This window comes from Papilio polytes, unplaced genomic scaffold (genome assembly GCF_000836215.1).
Source record: "Papilio polytes unplaced genomic scaffold, Ppol_1.0 DF824102.1, whole genome shotgun sequence".
Lineage (NCBI taxonomy): Eukaryota > Metazoa > Arthropoda > Insecta > Lepidoptera > Papilionidae > Papilio > Papilio polytes.
Window position 1 is genome coordinate 904,044 of NW_013525102.1, and position 23,201 is coordinate 927,244.

The 23,201-nt window shown below is 35.8% G+C and overlaps 1 protein-coding gene across 1 annotated transcript in view; it reads right to left on the minus strand.

Moving 5' to 3' along the window:
* The window catches only part of LOC106099432 (whirlin), a 47,707-nt gene that overhangs the window by 22,856 nt on the left and 1,650 nt on the right, over positions 1–23,201 (minus strand). Inside the window, exons 3-15 of the mRNA XM_013277991.1 lie at positions 13,975–14,144; positions 13,438–13,654; positions 12,134–12,375; positions 9,581–9,734; positions 8,673–8,803; positions 5,572–5,730; positions 4,774–4,899; positions 3,696–3,862; positions 3,205–3,388; positions 2,518–2,625; positions 1,535–1,591; positions 1,002–1,093; positions 65–128 (exon numbers count right to left, since the gene is read on the minus strand). Of these exons, the coding sequence (XP_013133445.1) occupies positions 65–128; positions 1,002–1,093; positions 1,535–1,591; positions 2,518–2,625; positions 3,205–3,388; positions 3,696–3,862; positions 4,774–4,899; positions 5,572–5,730; positions 8,673–8,803; positions 9,581–9,734; positions 12,134–12,375; positions 13,438–13,654; positions 13,975–14,144 (1,871 nt within the window). The remainder of the gene's footprint in view (positions 1–64; positions 129–1,001; positions 1,094–1,534; positions 1,592–2,517; positions 2,626–3,204; positions 3,389–3,695; positions 3,863–4,773; positions 4,900–5,571; positions 5,731–8,672; positions 8,804–9,580; positions 9,735–12,133; positions 12,376–13,437; positions 13,655–13,974; positions 14,145–23,201) is intronic.

The following is a 23,201-nucleotide window of genomic DNA, read 5'->3' on the forward strand; positions in this document are numbered from 1 at the left end:
TACAGAATAGAGAGTGTTGGAGAAGGGTAAGGAGGTCGAGTGTGAGTAAGTCTGGCAAAATCACCTCGTGTGGTGCGTCGAGGTCGTCCTCGTGCGGCGGCGCGTCGGCCCGCCACGGCCGCCCGCTCCTGTCCCATACAACACGACACTCTCACCATCACTCGGACACTGTCTCAACTTTGTGTATATTGCCGTCTTTACTGTTTACACTACTTACACCAGATAACTATCACTGGCTAAGCTAAATGTCGCTATTATAACATACAGTGCAGTTCTAAACAAAGATCTCATCTTAGTGCAGCGATCACAATCCTTACTTTTTTTCTTCTCTTTGCTCTCAATTATTTTAAGACACGAGAACATTTTTAATTTGATTCAAGAGTGTAATAATATGTGTACGTGTTTAGTGAATGGAAATTGAATAAGAAAAGAGTTACTACCTGATTATAAATCATTACCATTATTTAAGTGACTACTGTTACATAATGCTGAAACTTGGGTTGTTTTTAATCGTCGATCGGGAATCGCTTTTACTGGCAGTTAATTTAAAAGAACCCTTACGGATGCTGGATCATGTCGTAAACTGGCGATCATGGTGGATTCAAACGTTTACGCAGCAATAAAACAATCGAGCCCGACGCTGAATAAAAGTTAGAAGTGTTGGCAATAAGCCAATAAAATTCTCTCAAGAGAACGAAAGGACTTCCAAAATCTAAGATTATTTTCCTTGTAAAATGTAAAATAGGGTACGAAGTCTAAAGCGCGAACATCTCACCCTTTGGTTTCACACTTACAGGGTACTTTTACACTTAGTGCTTCGTAAGAGTCATCAAGCGAAGTATTTACGCTGCGCTCATCAGAGCGCCAAGAGAAAAATGTTTCCGCCTACCCGAAATGAGACTACCTAATTACATAATTAGTGTTCTTCTTCCGTTTGTTTTTATGGAAGAAACATGTATTTTTAATGGAAATTTCAGTAGTTAGTTGAAATAGTGTGTCACCTGTATGCGTGGTCGTGTGGTGGGAGACCCAGACCGGAGTCCTCAGAGGGGGAGCGGTGGTCCACGACCAGCGGTGCCTCCGCCGGCCCCTCCTACAAACAATACCTCTCTACTCACCCGACCTTAGAATACAAACTGTATTTTTATTTATCTCTTTGTATTGGTTGCGACACATCACTTTTAAATCTTGAAAACTTTTTACACGTTTCTAATTTCACAATTATTTAGTATAAAGTTCTCAAGATACAAATAAAGTCGTAATCTTTTAGAATATCCCTAATAAACATGAAATATGATTGGGTACAATAATTAGGTATCGATTTCGGATACTATAAAGTAATAAATTTCGACCATAATACCGATTTTGATTAACAATACACAAAAATTCTTTATTTAAATATGACAACAAAACTTCACAATATAAAGCATTGGCAACACTGAACACATAGAATACACTGCAAGCGCACAATAACGAACAGCGAGGAGTAAGGTTTAACATGCATGACATTAGTACGGGCGTGCATTTGACTCACCGGGTCGTGAAGTTCGTGCATTGTGGAGGAGGACAGCATGTGACGCTCGCCGCCGCGCTAAGGGAAACGTGGGTCTTCAGTGCACTTCGACACTATTGCTTTGTGATTCATTACGAAAATGAATTTTATTATGAGTTTAAATGGTGATGTAAATTTTCGCAATTTTAATTGACACTAAGTTTGATCTAACATTCGTATAGAGAACTTAGGAAAGGTGCCTGGTTAGATGTTTTGCACTAGCTTTGAACGTTCCAATCAATTGAGATTGCGAATATAAATGTAACAAAATTATGATAATGAAGTTCTAAAACGTGATGAAATCGTCACCGTCCAAAAGTGATCTTAAGCATTAAAGTAATGTTAAGACATTAGTGACGGTAGTTGGGAAACTTGAACATATAAGTAAGTAAAAATTACATCCCCAAAGGTCAAATCGATGTACGATTTATATCTATTAGTTATGCATTGAATGATTGAATATTTCTTCAAACAATACGCCTGCTGGAATATTAACTTCGAAAGTTGTTATGATCATGATCGATTAAAGTTACTTCCCAACATCATAACAACTTTAGTTAGTTAATTCAGAAATGTTGAGCAAATACACTAACAAGTTCCTTTCTCCAGACAGGAGCGTACGTAACGGAGCGAAAAATTGTAATTAGTGCATTCGGTTGGAAGCGGATTGCGAGTTGCGAGGCGCCGGGATCTGTCTAATGAACTATGAGAGTTTTTCTTAGTAGCGATGTAATCTACTATGTGTGTGTACTATCCTTTTGTAACTTAAATCAAACAAATGAATGTTTATTATGTGAGCATTTCTTCACAACAACGCAGTATTTATTTTACACTTGGATTTACTCTTTGCGTTGCCAATTCTTAATCTTTTTGAACAGTCACAATATTTTCTTATCAAAATAACGATAGTTTCATACCCGGCGCATCAAGCAGAAGTACCGTGGAATAGTAAATTAGTGTGATACCTTTATGTGATGTTCAGTTGCCTCGTCGCCGCGTCTGTATACGAGCTCGTCGAACCGCGGCCTATCCTCCGGCACCAGGAACTCCCGGATCTCAGTCAGTAGAGTGTACTGGTAAATGAGATTAACAATTTTAATTAAATTGACTTTTTTGTACAGGAAAATTGTAAAACACAGAAACTCAAGAAGGGATATTTTCTTACACGAAGTAAGTACAATCGATATTAATTTAATTTTTATTAAAAAAGGGGAAATGAAAGCTCGAGTAATTTATTTCATTGTAACGTCTTAATGATTGTGATAAAAAGAAATGTAAGATGCTTCACCGCGTTCAGGAGTCAATGAGATTTATTAGGTCGTAAGCAACGCGGCGCGGCTTACATTGACCGTTAACGTGGCTTTTTTCAGACAAACCTTACAGATTACTTTTAATGTAAAGGATAAGAGATTCTTTACATATAGATTTATAATATATTACATAAAAAAAACAACCTTTTAGAAATTTTCATGATTTGTTGCAATTCACTCAAGTTATTCAATGTTATAGAACTGCACCCGGAGCCTAAACGGGATTTACATTGTTTAAAACTTCGTATTGTCTAAACCACAATGCACATTGTGATCTTAGACAGCGAGTCGTGGCAGGATGGTGAGCACTTTGTCATATGTTCTAAATGCAAAGACTGTTACCTTCTGCGGCGTGTCGAGCAGGTCGCGCAGCACGGTGAGGAAGGCGTCGGGCGTGAGGCGGCGCGCCGCGTATTCCTCCATGTAGTAGGCGAGCGCGGGCAGGTCGCTGGCCGGCAGCAGCGAGCGCGCCTTCTGCTCCACCGCCACCGCCGCCGCGCCGCGACGCTTGCCCCACCCACTTATTCTGATACATATTGTTCTTGTTACAGCATACGTCGACGTACTAAGTCACCCGTAAATGAGGATAGGCACAAGTTTCCACATACACATCCCTAAAGGCCAGTACGGTTTAGTATTGATCTAACTAATTTGATTTTCTAGAAAGCTCCAAACTCATTTTCAACGTGTGATTTTTTAATTTTATTTGGCAGCGGAGTAGAATTTAACAACAAATGAGCTGTTCTCGTTTATTTGTTCACTTATTGATTAATTATTCTCTGAGTGATTACATTCTTAGGTTAGAAATATATTAAATAATTTGTAATAATAACCTGGGCGCAGCATCACGTTCCCCGTAGGCGGTGCAGGCGTGCGGCACCTTGCCCACGTCGCGCACCAGCAGAGACATGCGCTTGTGGTACTTCAGCTGCGCCACCGCCTCGTCGTGCGTCACCTCCACGAACGACTGCCCGTTCACCTCTAGGATCTGATCCCCCACCTACATAACGGGTAAGCTCACATTAGGCACATCATCACATAGTCTGATCATTAAATATCACAAGATTAAATATATGAAAATGTGGTAGGTATAATATTAATGTTGTAGTTACAGTCTTTCATTATCTCGATGCAAAAAGATGTAACTTTCACAATTTTAAAATGGTGTATATTAACGTTGATTGAAAATCAACAATGGTCAAATTTATTCCTAAAGTTTTAGGGTCAGTTCAATTTGTCTTTTTTCATTATTATTTTTAACAAATAACAGCATCTCAGATAAACGAAAATTAACACGAAAAAATTCAGGTAAGAGGCGAGACGGTCCGAATGATAAATAGTCCATCGCAACACAAACAAACCCTGCACGTAGCGGGGAAATGAAAAACGACTCAAACTCCGTCTGCTTTCTCATTACTTACATGACTTATTATCTGTTCCGCGTAGTAAATTAGTTTTACGTATTTTAGTTTCAGAAATTTAATTAAATTGTAAAACACTCCGTATAAATTTAATGTCTACGAAACTTACATTTGATAAACTACCGCTGTACGAATTTTTAATCAAAATACGAGCGTCAGCTTACAGAAAAGCTTTCTAGTGTTTTTCATTACTAGGAAGAAATAACTTGGAGGTAATTTCAACTTGCAAATGACTCGGGGCGCTCCCTCAAGTTTCCGCGGCTTGCAGGAACAGACATTAATTTCTAGAAATTATATTTCACCCGCCGCGCCGTAACTAGCGCACTCGGAATTTCATTACTTATGAATTACGTTTCCAATTGTTTGAACATGGTGTACCTCCTTGCATTTCTAGCTCTATTCAATTAATAATTTAGGCGAAAGAAAGAAAGTTCTTACAATTTTCGGAACATTTCATTATTTTTAAAAATCTTTCGAAGGCAAAACTCACCATGAGGCCAGCTCTGTCAGCGACGGAGTCCTTGTCGACGCCCGTTATGTAGATGCCCAGGTTGTACTCCAGGCCACCCCTGATCATCAGCCCCAACGACTGCCCTGGTTCTATGCATAGGTCCACCTGATTTACAAAACAAATTCACCTTACGATCGTGAATTGTAAAATTCCGTTCATTTATTTTTTTAAAAATTGCCTAACACTATTTTGACATGTAATCTGAAAGATGAACTTTAGTCAAAGTTGAAGTATCCCGGTGACGTCATCGGATTGATGACCAACACGAGGGCAGCAATTACAACCGCTAACGGTTGTCGTTTAATGGCCAATGGACAGCGATTTGCATACCATCGTGTTACGCTATTCTGACTCCCCTATTTTAGGGCGGCCAAATTGTGCATTCAAGATTTTATGACTCACGAAATACGAGTCTTGTAATTACCAATTATTATATTAAAGATGACTTGCTAATTATTGCAATAAATTGTAAATGGCTTATATAATATTATTTTATAGAAATAAACGATAACATTGTTTAGTTTGGTGTGCAGCGCGGCACAATGCAATGCTAAGCTCATAGAGATGTGGGTCGCATAAACTAGGTAATCCTATTCACAGCTGTTATAACGTGTATTTACATATAGGCCATTACGCCTTTACAATGCAACAATCTAACAGTACGAATGTACCATATAACTGTGAAAAATATTAAAATACATTTTAATCATTATCACTTTATGTTACAGGTTCCAATTTATGTTTGTAATTATACAGGTGATGGTTTGATATTAGTACCCTGCGTATAGAGCGATCCTTGCTGGCGGAACGCAGAGGGCGCTGCGGCGGCGGCGAGGCGGGCCGGCCGTAGCGGTCCATCCAGGAACAGGAGGCGCGGCCCACTAGCGCGCCCGCGGTGCGCACCGTCATCGTCAGCTGACGGCACGACTTCAGCATCTACACAACAATTTACCATGAGTTTCGTTGAAGTAAATTTTTTGGGATCTCTGTTTTTTAAGAGAAAGAAGGCATCTGAAGATAACTATATGTAGTAATAAACGGATTTTATAATTTAATAAGGGATTTGCTTATCTTTTGCAATATACTTTCATGATTGTTCACTGAACAAAGCTCATGTTTGACCGCATTAAATTAATTAACGTTTCTATGAGAAAACGTGATTGCATGTTGTATAAATATCGTTTGCTATCCCCGTGTTAGCTCGTCATTACAGTTCAATTTACGTAATAAAATATATAAAAATATAATGCAAATAACTGATTCTTTTGATGAACATTGCATGTAACATCCATATTTGAAATGTACATCTTGCACAGTTAATTAACTTGAACAAACACTGTTCTATTTAGAAATAATTAACTACAGAAAATTGTATTATTACAAACATATCAAAGTTGAGTTATTCGCCGTACTTTCCCTACTTAACTGGTTTGTAAAATGTTTTAAATATACTTCGTCTGAAATTTCAGATAAAGTCGAAAGTACCTCGTGATATTTCTTTATTATTTACTCCAGATAATATAAAAAGTACTCCATGGTATCGATAATTTTAACGAAAACTTAATTCCTCTAGAAATTCTATTACCATTAATTCCGCTAACAAGTTGAAACACGAAACGGAAGCCTTTATCGAAGCTTTAACTGTATTACATCCGCAACAATGCGACCGACTACCTCGGGTAGCCACTAAATATATTTACGTCAGGCGAAATGCATTTCAAGCTCGCAATTCTGGTTTACCTGTTACAGAACAATTTGATTGTGCCCGTGCAAAGGTCACAGCGAGGACGGAAATAGAAAATGTCGTTCTCACGTCGCTCCTTTGAATTGTAGAAATAAAAGTGTTTCGAAATGGAAGTTGGATTTCGCACGCGACCCATTCCTCTTATAAGTTGTTGAGCATTACACCTAGTTAAAAAGATTTATGGACTAGCTTAGGTATGTACAATAATGAAAATTAAATTTTTGTTATAATCGATTATTATTTGTTCTGTTAAACTAAATTTCAATCACTTTTCAATTCTTGTTAACCAACTTGAATAGCGATAACAGAATGCCAACCATATCCCGGCTGTCATTTCATTCGTTCAGTTCCATATTCAAACTCCATTCAGTGCAGTGAATGATAGAACGAATACGTCTATTGTCGGCACTAGCGCATTATCAAAGGGTTGTATAACTGAACGATGGACAAAGTAAGGTAAGGTAAGGTAAATATACTGGTATATTGAAAGAAAAAAATTTTCAGTTCATATGGTACATCCTTTTGTTGAAATAAGCTGTATAAAATTACTGTTATATAGTTATATACGAATCAACAAGTACATTTTTGTTGTAAACAGAATCGAGTAACATTCCATTTATTTATGAATGCTAGTGGTGGTAGATGCAAAAGACTAGTAGAGAAACTTTACAATTCAATACCAAATGACAACTTCTTCTGTAACACAATTGATTCTGTGGAAAATTGATTCTACAAAACAGAATGCCTAATCAAATTACTACATTAATTAGCAATCTTTTGACCCGATTTTGAAATCAATGAAGTACAAAACACAATAGGACAAAGTGAAATAGCGCACAATCATGTTAAATTTGACCTGACCTGAATGACTCGCGTGGAGTGTCATCAGGACTAGGTGTCGACTTGACACCTATTGACATCTCTGTCTCTAGACGTCTCACACATTCCCAATATTATTCTGTAAACTTCGTTGACAATATAAGCATCCCATATTTCATTTTAATCATACTTCATACTAATACAGATATTATAAATGCGAAAGTTGAGATGGATGGATAGATGTTTGTTAGAGTTTGTAGCCTAAACTGCTGAATGGATCTCGATGGAATTTGGTTTAGATGTAGGGGATAGTCAGGAAAACCACATTGGCTACTTACTTTTGTTTTTTTTTAATTCCACGCGGAAAATATCATAAGAGAGATAATTTTTCTTGATTATATTTATTAAACAACTTCTTTTGTGGAAAACGACCGGGTTAAAACAGTTCCTAACTCAAGCAGTCAAGTTTATCATATTATAAAACGTTTTGGGCGTATTACAGTGACATTCATATCTCATTGTGTTCGTCACGGCCCTTCCCTAAGCGACACGCCTCCGCTTTATGCGATAATACCACAGAGAAAAAATAACAGACATTTGCATAAAACAACAAAAGTATCCAAAAAAACGTTTTATAATTTTAGATTATACTTAGTTGCCTTATTTAATTGTGTGGTTTAAAAGTTTAAAGTACTTTTTTAAAGCCTTTGTATTGCTCAGCTTCAATATCTTGATTGAAGAAACAACGCAACGGAATGGAAAATTTAAATTAAGTACCAAGAGAACCTTTCTGGTAACAATAAGAAAAATGAAATGGATTTTAACGTTTAGAGGATACATTTTAAGCAAACAAATGGTATGGTTTTGAAGCTATTTAAAACAATTCCAATCTTTAACTTTTACAATGTTTGTTTATATAAAAATCTTGTCATAACAATGCAGACAACACTTTAAAATTATCATAATTAATCTTTCTAAGTATTACTCTATTAAATAATATTCTTCATTCCTATATAAAAAGTCAGATCCGGAACAAAAATATGTACCGTAAATATAACTCGAACGTGCTTTGAAAACTCGTTTATTCATTGTTACCGCAAATACGCGGGCTAAAGGAAATAGACGCTGTCGGTATGTCTGTCAATTTTAATGGAGCTCGTATGTGAAATAGCGTGCATTGAAAAGTCTTCCAGCTTTTATAATTTATGAACAAATATAGTTTGATTCACAAAGTACAATAAACAATGTCAGAGTTAACAAAAAAATAACCACTGACCGACGCGACGTTACGCGGTGTGATGTAACATGATGTTACCTTGAGGGCATCCTCGTGAGAGATGCCTGAGAAGGGTGTGCCGTTGACCTGCAGGATGGAGTCCCCGGGGCGCAGGCCCGCGCGCTCCGCCACCGAACCTTCCTCCACGCGGGAAATGTACACACCCACCCCTGAACAAAACGAGTTACTTTACATGAAATACAGTAAAGTATTGAGGAATCAAACACATAAGAGTTTCAAATTATTGGAGGTATTCCATACTGCCCTGACTAAATAGTACAAAACAAAAATTTTAACTATACCTACATAATTTAGATATTTATTGTGAGTACTAATACTAATTTAATTCATCTTATAAATAGCACAATGAAAATATCAAATCCATCATAATAAATCAAATGGAAAATAAATGAAGAGAATGAATTAATCGTGTTTGTTGAAGAGCAAAATTCATTGATTAGATGTCTTTGTTTGACTCCTCGTTCTATTTATATAACTCCCATTTGAGCTCGAAATCGATTGCCCTCCGTGTTGTTTGCCTGCCTCACGAAACAACCAGTAATAATATTTTGTTTCGTATAAACTTTACCGTTTTAAACTAAATAAAAGTTTAGAAAAACATAGATTAAAATATGGCACCGATCATTTTAAATTCACAAGGCAAAGTTCTAGTATTATCATCATCATCACCATCATAATGAGTTTCCACAGTGGGGTCTTGATTCTTTCCAACTAGTTTTTACTTAATCAAGATGTATTTTCAAAACAAACGCTGGAATTCATTAGCTATTGATTAAAAATAATTCAAATAACAGGCAGCAAGCAAACACGTTGCTAATAAAACAAACTCTCCCGACATCAAAGAAATGTCAGGATTTGACCGGCGTAAAAGAAGCGGTAATGCTTTCATAGTGAGCAGCTTGCAACAGAAATGCTAACTAACTGACCTGCTTCCTTACCGCCCTTGACGCAAATGCCGAAGCCGTGCGAGTCTGCGGGATCACGACTCATGGTGACGGTGCGCGTTGCAGGCTCGGCCAGCGCCGGCGCCGCGCCGCCTGATGAGTACGGCCTCTCTCGTTCCCCACCACGGTATATCGCCTAAACAATATTCATTTATTTAATACTTTTTGCACAAATATTACAATAAGTATACTAAAATTTAGCCACAGTAGAAACTAGACAAAAAAATAAGGGTATTTATTGTAATACATATGTAACACAAACAGTATTCATTGCTATACTCAGAGTCGTTAAGTGGCTACATAAATAGTACCTTAGTGTAGACTTCTCGAATGAAAAATATTTTACTCAAAAAAGATTGGTGATGTCCGAAATGCATTTTCTAACGAACAAAAAACAAGACAATATTATAATATATCTTTACGGGTATTGTCATTAAAAACAAAACACTCCCAATACCAAGAGCTACCAGGGAAGTAAAAAAGTTTTCTTTTCATGTTAAACCTCCATTTGTTTGTATAAAAACTTTCTGTTTCAAACAAAAGCTTTCATTTGTTTGATAGACGAGAATGAAGTACCTTATACATCCTGTGTGTGTTTGTATATTGCCAAGGGTTGGAAGATTGTCAGAATATTGTTTTTTTTTTATTAAATAAAGTTTTTGAAATACAAACATAGGAAGGCAAATGAAGCGTGTACACCTATGTATATTTTGTACTGCCCATTCTTTTTGCAACTTAATCTTCCAGATCCATTTTTATTTGTATGGAATTATACTTTTTTTAGTATGCTAACATAACTTAATTAGGTAACTATTGTATTTGCTCGTAAAAGGAACATGATATAATAGTAAAACTTACTGGTAGTAAAAAGAAATGTCTCAACTTGATAAAGTCGTGAAGTGAAATGTCTTTCTGATCCAGAAGCTACTCTTTTGTCTGCTCATATCGTTATACGGTACATAGAACAAAGAGAAACGAGGACAAATCCTACATACTTTGTAAAAAAACATACTTAAAACGACATAGATTATGCATGTTATGAATACGTTGTTTCGACTGTACTTAATTTCCTTATACGAAGTTCTTTTTATTTATTGAAAATTATTTTGTATATCAAACTTTTAGAAACAAACCTCATATTTCTGAGCAGGATCCAATTTGCAACAAAAACTGAACACAATTTCCCACAAAATTTAACACGTAAACACATGCCGGTGCACGTAGCTGTTAAATTGTCATGTTTATTTTAATAAAAACTTATATATGGGTATTTCTTTACGCGCAAAGTAAATTTATTGATTTTCACACAACGGCGACGTTCCCAAATGAAAAAACCGGAGGTCGTAAAATTGCCTTTTTCGTGGGCACCGTGGGAAATACACGAAGGTAATGTAAGGTTTTGATAAGAAAACTAAAATTTCCACGTTACGATATTATTTTTAGACCAACGTTATGTGTCAAAAGCACTCGCTGTGATAAATACTAATTAATAATTATAAATACTGATTAAGTTATTTATTTACTTATATTTTTTAGGTAAATAATTCGATACGCGGTTTTCCGTGCCGTGACCAAACGACGACTGACACTGAATATGTCATGAATCATGGAGTAAAATATTACTCAAGTAACATCTATAAATGTAAAGAATAAAATGTAAGTATAGATAACGTCTTTTAATACCTTGATGGTAAAATAGAATTTATTAAGTCAATGTCTAAGGCAAAAATTAGCAAAATGTTAGTCCACGTAGGCTGGGTTGGGCAGGCGTCCGTCAGTAAACGCTTACCGCAGCGGTCATGAATAACGTAGTGATATCGACTCAAGTCGCCTCACCCTGGAATTATTTACAGAGCAACAGCCCCGACGGACTTGCACTACAATTCCCACGTTACACTACAATGTTTTTAATCGCTTTCATGTAAATCATTCATGTTTTGCGTCAAAGAAAATTGATGTTTATAAAATTGTTGGAAGGACTTTTTAGAGACTTAGGAAAAGACTTAGGAAAAACAATTCCAAGGTAATAAAATTTTATTCTATCTCCATTCAGCATAGATACGATTGGATTCGTGATAAAAATCTAAAGAATTTCAATTTCTATTAGATTGAAAACGTACCAATGAATAGCTCCGCTACATCTCAACACGCTGCGGAGCGAGCAGGTTGGGACAGGAGACGACGGGATGGAGCGGGATGGGGCGGGACACATGCTACTCGAATACTTAGCGCGCTCGAGATCTGTCCCTCGGGAATATTGCATTTTCCCATAGAGAAGTTTTAAAAATTCAAATCACTTATATTGAACATTGCGAGGAAATAGATTGACGTGGCTACATCCATTTCACCCATACCTTTTTTGCCTGTTTATTTTGCACGTTTACTATAGGAATTGCATACTTTTCTAACACAGAATTTTTTAAGTTTTTGTCTGTATAATTAGAGGCTTGCTTGTTCACTTTCTTTTTCAATAATAGAAAAACGTCGTACATAGTAGATAATGGGGACTGTTGGCCGTGTAGTAGGGTAACTTACATGGTGTGTTGTGCTACTGGGGCTGCTGGCGGGCGAGTGGCGCCGGGCGGGCAGCGGCGCAGGCAAGGGCGCCGGAAGAGGCGCTGGCAGCGGTGCGGGTGGGTGCGAGGGCGGCAGCGCCTTGCCCAGCGCCGCCGCGCCGCCCTGGCCGAACAGCCGCAGCACCTGCTCCGGAGATATCGGCCGCTTCTTGCCATTTGTTGCGCTTAAATGGTTTGTGCTGTTCCTTAAGCTAGTTGCACCTATACAGACACAAGCTATTTAGAACACTTTTATCACATCATGGTCATTGTCTTTAGAATATTAACAATAATGTGTGTTTACTTGTTTAAAATTATTTTTTGCAAAAAAAATCTATTTTGAATTGCTTGAGTAACAGTTTTTTTTACTTACTTTTTACCAAATGTGACTCATATCAAAGTACATTTATTACCCTATTTGTTCCATTTTTATGCATTATATTTTATGATAAGAACCATTTTGTCGCTGTTGGAATTGTTCTCGACTTCGTGCGGTACAATTGTTACGTGCATGTGATACAACGCGATCCTGTTCTCTATTTGTACCCGCTGATAAAGTTTTTATGGATGCACATAAAAAGTCAGAGTACGTGCCAAACGGCCTCGAGTACCAAAACAAAACACAATTATGTCGATGTGCTATTGGAACGTAATTCTTATTTATTTTATTTTAATAATACCGAAAAAATCTTACTCATAACCACGGCATCTAAGCTTTAAGAGTCGCATTATACAAACGCATAGTCATTGCTGTATTGTAGCCGAAGTTGCACGTTATTTATAAACTTAACGTTAATGAGCTAACAGTGTTCTATCGCACAATAAACAAGTACGACCCAAGCTGCCAACAGCAAGTTATAGCAAATATTTACCTGCTGATAATGATAGTCGCCGTGGAGGCGGTGGCGAGGGAACTTTACCCTAACGACTTGTAACTTTAGTTAGTAGACGAAGGTAATACAGTTTATGTCGCAACCGCCCTTTAAATAATGAGAAACACTTTCATCGACATTTGATAAGTAATTTATAGTCAAGACAAAAAGCATTTCTAAACCGTCTAACGGACACACACGTTGGGTACACATGTTATTAGCCTCTTTGATTTTACCTTGGGCCTTCATTTATATTTACTCTGTGTTTGTTTAAGGAGGTCAGCAGATTAGATTAACAATTAGAACCGGTAGGTGACGGTGGCTTGTTCCAGGAAATTTACTGGTTTTTTTATAAAGCAATTAAAAGTTTTTAAGGCAAAGTGTACTGTATTTCAAAGTTGAGAAGACATGCCTGCACTATTCGCGATGTTGGAGGAGCCCAGGTAGGGCGCGCGGGATAGCTTGCCAGGGTAGTGGTGATGCGCGTAGGGGGCGTGGTGGCCGTGCGAGGAGGCCGGCCGCTCCACGATGGTATAGGAGGTGCCCGGAGGCGAGTAGTACACGCCGCCGCGCCCCCGCACCCGCGCGTCCTCCGCCTCGTAGCTCGCCTGCCGGTTGTCCTGCAACCACTAACCATTGCCAACAGATTTTAAGTTACATACCCCAAACGGGGTCTTAAGCTGTCGCTTCGCTTACTAATCAAGTCCGACATTGAATTTTAAAGAGAGACGAAAGTGTATATAGCAGAGAGGTATGACAATTGTTAAAATTAGCAATGAAAAGAGAAACACTTGACCGCTTTAAATGTTAGACGTTCCAGCGTAGGCGATCAGTTCGTAGACAATCTTTGTAGACGTCGTAACTTCGTAGACCAGAACCGTAGCCCAAAGATGACAAGGCTTCGTAGTCTAGAGTACACATAAATGTGTGTGCGTAGACCATGTGGTACCTGGTGCGAGCGCGAGTGCCGTGCGAGGTGGTGCGCGGGCGGGTGCTGCGGGGTGGCGGGGCGCGGCCAGCCGTAGCCGTGCGCGCCGGGCGGCGGCCAGCGCGCGCCGAACTCCGCCAGCTCCGAGCCCTCGCCCGCCTCCCCCGACCTCATGCCCCCGGCACCTCTCTCTACATCACACAATTTTAATAAAATTTTGAATCCTGCATAAACGGTAGGAAGCAGTTGTTGTGTGAATGAGTGTGGCCTGTTTGAGAAAAGAAGACTTTGACCTTAGAATATACAATACTAAAGTAGGCAATATCATAAATTCTCAATGTAACACAAGTACAAATAGTTACATCACAGAAACAGTTATAAGAAAGGATACAATGCTTATTTTGTTATTCTTTACCTACATCCTTCTTTTCTTTAAAAATAAATCGAAATGTAATAAAGTTCGTATCTATCACGGCATTACTGTCTCAGCGCTACATAATTTCACTTTATGTCCGAGCGGGATCAAGTAAAACATTGCACGTTGTAGCGAATCAGCTACTTATTTTTATATCACTGATTAGAGCCAACTGGCTAATGTATATATAAAAGTCTTTGAAGAACGTCTAGAACGACAGAAGTTGTTCTCGAAGACCGGGGAGTTACTGATTAAAATAACTTAAGCTTTAACTTAGTCGCAATTAACTTAATGCGCAGATGACATAATAAGGGGGCTAACTCGCTTGGGTTGTAAGTTGCTTATTTAGTCTGATAGTTCGATTTTAAAATTACATTAGAACTTATATAATATCGATAAAAACATAATATTTTTCCACGCGTATTGGTAGTGTTTGCAGCAAGACATAAAGTACTTTTATTTTTCCAGAGAAAATATTTCGATGTAATATATGACTCGGTCGGGCAATACCCTTCGATTCATATTTTACGATACTTTACTCATTTTCGATGTGACCTATTTCGTTTGAGTAAAAACATATTAGTTAGTTAAATTCTATGTTACGATGCATAATTTAACAGGGGACGTGTCCTCAAAACTAAGCAGAATTTTAAATTTTTTGAATCTACGATAATCCCAAACGAGCAGTATAAAGTAGTAAATAGTCATGTCCTCGATAAATACATGATAACAATTAGTACATGATTATAAGTTATATTATTTAATTTCATACATTGATAAAAAACTTAAGCAAAGTAAAAAAGAACAAAATAAAAGCATTGGAAAAGCGAATACTCACAAAGTGTAAAATAGCAAAATGAAGAAAAAGTTTTGTTGAAACGAGAACTGCCTCCCTCCTCGGTCGCTGCGAGTTCTTTTTTCAGTAATTCTTTTGAGAAACTGCGCTTCTATGACACCCAGTAAGTTTACAATTAACTTTCAACAAAATTTCCTTGACACATTTTCCGCTACTTTTAAATTGCAATTTCAATAGACGGAATCTTTTACATGGAGATTCTTTTCACAAATTTAACAAAATACAATTTCATTCATATGAAAAATAGTTTTACTGTATCTTTTTTTTAAGTTATTATACCTTACCTATAAATTTTAAAACAAAGAACTTTAGATATTAAAAACACTAACCTAACCCTAAGTCAGCAATGTGATAAAAAGTGGTCTGAATAATTCTCCACTAAATACAAGTGCGGCAGGCGAGCAATTTAGCGAAGGAAGTCGTAACACCTGCTACCCGGTCGATTTACGAGGACGTCGACTGGTGGCCCGATTGCGGTCACAATGGATTACGCTGGTTCATGACATCGCATCTACACAAGAAGCACATTTATTACTCTGCTGTCTTAGACTAAAACGCCTTTATCTATTTAATCAATCGTTATGTGATCGTCTTTTAGACGTAATCAGGTTTTAATCTTACTAATCATATAGGCACTACCCGTAGGCTATCCTCTTTTGTATAGTTTTTTTTTTAATTTCACGCAGATAGAGTCGCGGGAGTAGGCTAGTTATTTATGTTTCTGGATATAGTATAATGCTTTGTGTGTGACGCTACGCTAGATACATCTGAAACATATGTACATTTATGTATTACATAAATAAATGAGGTGATCCTTATTTATTTATGCAATAATCGATGTGAGATGTTACTTTATTGAAAAACAGTATAGGTGCTTGATTTATTAAGTTAAAGTTAATTGCGAAGATTAAACTTGTCGGCATATTTTTTATTTATATAAAATGGATGATGCTTACAGTTTATGTCCCGACCATCAATGAGCGATAAAGTCGATCGAATATATCGGTCCCATTTCCCTTTTTTATTGCAGGTTAATTCAAATTTACGGTAAAATATAAATTTTATTTTTATACCCTCCATTTACTTTGAAGATGTCATGTGAAATATGTTGCCATCTGTATTTAAAATTACTTTAAACAAATCACTATAAACGGAAATAAAAATAACTATGTTACTGTCACACATAGAGTCGTTAATAAAACCTTGAGATTTCCCTTTAGTATGAAAAAGAATACCCATTAAAATGTTTTTATTGCAATTATTTTTTAACAAAGGATTAACTTCGCTAACTATACACAAGACTAGAGAGATTTTACCCTTTAAATTTATATTTACGGAGTATTTAATACTGTCATATTGCGGTTGATTGATCGGTCACAATAACGACGTGCTAGAGATATTCTCCAGCGATCGTCCGCACTCCGCACTGCGGTTAGACAACGCATTGTACGAGCATTTGTACAGTACAAGCTCACATCTACGCTAAATTATACAGAGTTTGAATAAAGCTTATTACCAAAAATGTTGAAAAGTTACGTATGTCTTTTAAATATATCAAAACGCAAAGGCATAACTTGTTAACTTCCTTAATGGATGATTTTAATAGGGCATTATTACTACTTTGCATGTGTATTTCAATATTCTCTTTGTCTAATATAAGACGCAATGAAAAGACTAGAAAAAAGTAACTATCCTAAAATAAAATTCCAACTGAAAGCACCAATTAGACAAACCATTACGTCTGCAGTCTTTAGATCTTGAAGCTTTAAAACGCTGCATCTTTTAGAAAATAACATTTCAATTGAAAAATGAAAATAATGATGCATTTATGAGTTTGAGTGAAGTTCAAAGGCGGGTGCAACAGACAGACCTGTCCGTGACCTGGGCAATGGCCTTCAGTGTTCTTGGGAAACGCTTCATTTGATGAGAACTGCTTAGCTTATTGTGCACGTTTTATAAGAGCGAGATCTAAATTAGGAAATAATAAGAAACGTTAATGAGGAACTATAAAGTGACTGTATAGATTGAGAACCTTGAGAAAAAGTTTCGAAAATTGTTATTTTTCTTGATCACGTAGATGAATTTGCTAATTTAGATATGCACAAAGGCTGTGATAAATAGGTCAGGACAGCATTTTAAGAAGGCAAGAGATAGCCTGATTCTTTTAGATACGCTGCAGAAACAATTATACCCCACTTCCGTACACCCCGTTCAAAAATAAAGCGCATGTACGTGGCTCCGACTCCCAAACAGACCCTAAAATAAGCTTCTTAATTAAGAGTTTCCTTAAGTCAGCCACGAAGTCTCGATTCTTGTAAAGCAAATTTTAATCCTAAACAGATGTTTACAGAAGATTCTGTAGACAATCAATAAAGTCTATAACAAAAATCTGTATCTAGAATTTATTATTTTGATAAGGTGGGGAGCGCGACCGTGTTGGCGAGGCGCCAAACTGACTCGGCCTCCTAGCGGCCAACTCGCATCCTAATTTTATCGTTTAACCATTGTGACGCAGCGCTACCGAAGTATGACGTAGAAGATACGTACAAACATTATCTTAATAGGAAAGCTATCGCCTGAACCATCGTCGATGAAATTCCAATTTCATTTTCTGTTATTATTCCTGCAGTCATATTTTAAACGGTTATTGCGAAAATATACTATAGATATGTGATACGGATTAAAATAATAGTATGGAATTGAAATTAACATTAAATTAAAGATACAATTTAATAATTTCATGAATTGATGAAAATGGTATATTTTTCTAATAATCAATGACATCTTTATATTAACACCAAAAACTAATAGACATTTATTGCAAGTGTTAATCTTTTATAGCATTTTACATACGAACAGGGTAATCTCTAAACAAAATAAAGCACTTTGATTGCCACTTTACATAGCCTGACAGTAATAATTTAATAAAAAACCTTTTAGCTTGAGTTACAACAAAATTGCTTTCATAAATATTATTTATACTAAGGCAAGCTGGGCGGCTTAGTAGCGAAATAAAAATAAATTACAACTCTGGAACTTCGTTGTACAACCGGATATTTACCAATTTCTCTTGGGAATAGTTTTAAAAGATAATAAATTCGGAAATTGGAACTTACTAAGACAAAATATAAATTGTGTATTTTAAATTGTTAGCAACTTAGTTATTTAGTTTCATGTTAAAAATAAGATCATAGTTAAATTGCTAAACATTGAAGTTAAGAGGTTATGTTACATTGTGACCTTATGATAATTGTATGGAAAATATTAGCACTCTATATGTAGTGTCGATAGAAGGCGGTGGCTTGGAAAATTAGAGGAGACCGGAGACAACCGAATGGAAAATTTGCTTGACATCGACGATACGAACCAATGAGCCGGTGATGTATCAATATTTAAATTGACTCAAAGGTAACAAGTGTGCTTATATAAATAAGTAGTCTCTTTACTTCATAGGAAACGTTATACTTATCTATAAAACCTTATCAACAATGTAAGTGTAACTAAGTTTTATTTTCAAATTACCATCGAACAAGTTCCTCGTAATCTAATAATAATTTTTCATACATTGGTACATTTATAAGCAGCAAAAAACATAGTAAAAGACTATCCGATGCGAAGGGTTTTATGACGTCACGGGAACGGCCCGGAGGCAGAGGGGAGTAGGGGTTCAAGGCCGTGAAAGTGGGTCAATGGGACACGGGCGGAGTTGGGCCACGCCAGTCACTACGGGACGTGCAGTCTCACAAATTAAGGCAATCCTATCCCAGCTCGTCATCGTTCCTGTTATTACCTATGTACACACATATAGATACGACTTTCACTTGGTAGCATAGATAGAGACAAATCCAGCAAACCCGTTTTCATACCTTTTCAATCGTTCAGAGTTCCTATCACAGAAGTTTATAAAAATACTCGAATTAGATGTCAAGTTTCAAAAAAATCATAAAACATACTACTCAAAAGTACACTAGCCACAGGCTAAATAAAAAAAACAGAACTATCATTCACATTACTAAGCAATGTATAAAAGTTCTTCTGCTACTAGACGTAACCTCATTCACATATAAAAGCGATCCCAGTGCATGTTAATATCGCTGGGGAATAAATAAATTCACCTTTTTCTTTTTTCGGTGTAACCTTGGCCAGTCGAATAGGAAATGAAGAGGTCGACAGAACGGCCGCTTTGTATGGAAGTGTCATTCGCGGGATGTACCCACGTACCGACACGCGATTATACTGACATGCGAAGCGATCATAAAGGAAAATAAACCGGATTAAATTAAACATAATTCCGGCAAGGCATTCAGGAATTGTGAGTGATCGTTATTTTATTACATGAAGTATTTAAACTAACAACATGTTTATATAAATACAATATTTATTTGACATTATAAACTACAAGCTTTCGCCCGTAACTCCGTCCGCGTTGAATTAAAAAAGGAAGAGAGTAGCCTATGTGTTCTTCCAGACTATCCTCTACATCTATACCAAATTTCATCGAAGTCCGTTCAGCCCTTTAGAGTACAAACTCTAACAAATATCAATCCATCCACCTAAACTTTCGCATTTCATAACTTTCATATTAATATGATAATTTTATGTAATTCATTGAAACTTATCATTGAACATCTCTATAAACACTCTAATAAAATTATTTGTTGCATAATTCACGTTTACAATTGTAACAAAATAAATCAAAAGAGAAATTTCATCGTGACATTTCATGTCATTTAAAAGAAATATTGAGACGTGTATCCGCGCAGTCCGTAAGTAATTTCAAGCCCACAACCCTCGAGAGACTCAAGTATTAAACGTTTTATAGCCCTAATATCTTCAAATACGAAGCAGATTATCTCCGCGAGTTACTTAAGAGACATTTACTCACAATTGAATATTGAAGCTTATTTCAATAATATCAACGCGGGCCGGTCACATCTAAAATATTTGTTTGAAAATATCTGCAATTCTAATAATGTTCTGATTTAAATATTACATTACATAAAAACGCTTGAACGAGTTGAAACGCGGAAATTCAATAAGAACGTTACAAATATTTTCTATTAACTTATGAATTGGAAATGTTTGAAAGCATTCTACAACTTACCTCACTTTTATCTTGCATTCGATTCACGTGCGGTATGTCGGGACGGAACCGTTCGTAATGCGATCTGTTCGCATTCCGACAAATAGTCATAGCAAATGATGTCATTTAGAATTATGCATTTCGTTGTTTATCTCTTGTTCCAAACATTATGAATGAAATAACTACTCCCCATTTGCTGGTCAGTTTACCTTCATAGACAATGAAACAGGCTTGGAAGGAACTATAACTTATAAAAGTTTATTTCAACCAATAAAACGCAAAGTGAAACCTTGCCAAACGTTATTTTCCACTTTTTCCTTTACAACTAAACCTATAATTATAACAAATCACAAACTATGGCAAACCACTTTGCGTGTTAAACGACTTTTAAGATCATTAACGTAGCTTTTATAACAAAAGGGGAGGCTAACGAACAAAGAAATAGAAAATTATATGTCTTGCAACCATGAAAAGCGAAAACTTTATTTACATTATACTTAACATTGTGATAATCTACAAAATTAACTTATACTGGAACAAAAGCTTAATTTGACCTTTATTTAAATTTAATCACCACTTAAATGTGTCGAAATTTATAGTATTATATAAGCTTTCATCCGCGACTCCGTCAACGTAGAATTAAAAAAAAAGCAAGCAGCCTATGTGTTTTTCCAGACTATCTACATCTATGCCAAATGTCATCGAGATCCGTTCAGCAGTTTACGTTTCAAACTTTAACAAACATTCATCCACACTTTCGTATTTATCATATTAGTAAGATATTTATATTAATTTTGGCAGTAGAATTTATTATCAACCTGTAATAGTTTGCGAAAGGGTTATGCTTTTCTTCATTCATAAGTTGTGGTGCGTATAAGAAATTGGAAGTCAGATTTCAGAAATAGGAATTAATTACCTTTACAAATTAAGTAAAGAATTAGAGACGATAGTGGAAGTCAATCCCATTAGAGAACTAATTCGATGAATATAACGGAACGTAGTAACAGTTACTGTAATGTGATATTTAGAGCGGCTAACAATTTGTACAAAAATTTGAAACAATGTATTCATTGTTGACGATGTTGTATTGAATTTTTTAAAAGCTTTTATCATCTCTTTAGATGTTTGGATTGATTTTTCATAAAAGCAAAAATAAAACCAATACATGAAAATTATTACCTTTTATGCGCTAAAGTCTGTAACGTTCGGTTAATGGTTCATATATTTAACATAGTTTACGTATAATTTGATCTCCAGAAAAAAGTGAGTGAAGTAATTAAATCACTAACCCTCGTATTCCGTAAGAAAACTTATAAAACGGTAAGACCGGCATATTTTTGACCGACTTCCTAAAAGAAGGAGGTACTCAATTCGTCTGTGTTTTTTTTTATTTAATTTTTTATGTCTGTTACTGCACAATAAGGTTAGTTGTTCGAAAACTTTTATGAGTAGCTAGAAAACATTGTTGTGATTCCAACTTAAGAATCAAACACAATGACTGACTCTTTTCATCGCCTTAGTTCAAGAGCAAATAAAAGTTGAGTGCACTTAAAGCAGGCCAGTGCTATTAAACTCTTCAAAAATTATTTCTATACTCGGGAAAGTATTAAATATTAAAAAAAAATTAACCTGCCTCTAAAAAGTTTTGGCAGCTAAGAAGCTGATATTTTATTCATTAATAATCTCAAGTATAGTTCGTAGTAAACTTTTATTAGCATTATTTCGCATTTAGTATTTTCATAATAACTTTTCTTGATTCGTCTTAATGTATTCAGTGACCTAGAACTTTGAATCTAGAATTATAATCTAGAAAGATATGTCTTCTCTTCTCAAATCTTTATGTTCGTTGTGTTATAATATTTTACTACTTATTTCTTATTATTCATTTATAAACAAAATATTGCAACGTCTGTTTTATTTTTTAAATAATGTTTCTAAATACTACCGAATAAGATTAAATTGAAAACTGAGCTGAGGCGGCAAAAAATAAAGTACAAGTACGAGTATAATCTGTTTTTAAATACTAAGTTAACAGAAAGCTGTCTGGAATAATCGAATTACGATCTGCAGCAATTAACCAAACATTAGTTAGTGGATATTTAATAAAAAATATAAACATAGACAATAACATCGACATAGACAAGACATAATACTCACAGACAAGTTTTTTATTTGTAAATATCTTTATTCAATAGTCATAGGAATTTAGCATAGAACTTGTATGGATGCAATTTAAATCATATGTATACAAAGATAAGAAATACACAAGTTACCTTATGCAATAAATGTACAACGTAATATGTAGCAATGTAGCACACAGCGTCACTCTGCGTTAAATGAAGAGCAGAGATTAATTGCATTTGCTAACAGACTAATTGCATTCGTTAGCGAACTTGAAACGGTTCAGCTCTAGAATTAATGTTGGCAATCAGAAGTTATAAGTTTCCGTTCCGTTCCAAGCACAAATTACTACAATGATTTAATAAAGAGTTTAACTTTAATATTTTCAATTAGTTTGTATAAATTATGGAAAATCAATGTTTTTTGTTAAAAGCAAAGTGAAAGGAAACTTTTAGGTTGGTTAGTTGACAAAAATTTAAAGAAGTATTCAAAACTACAATTTTGCAATAAAACAATTAAATAAGGTTCCTCCTAATACTTAATGAAATGTGATCTTATTTACTTAACAAATTATGTATATTATAATAAATAACGTGTAAAAAACACGTCTACATTTGCCAAAAGTTACAAAACAAAGCTTTAATTTCACCTCTGTTTTTGTCGATTTTTAAATGTTCTGTACACAGACACTTCAATTTGTTTTTGATTTTTGGAACTGAAATTGCAAGCTTTTTAAAAGCTTTATTGCGATAAATTCAGATATAAAACGTGTG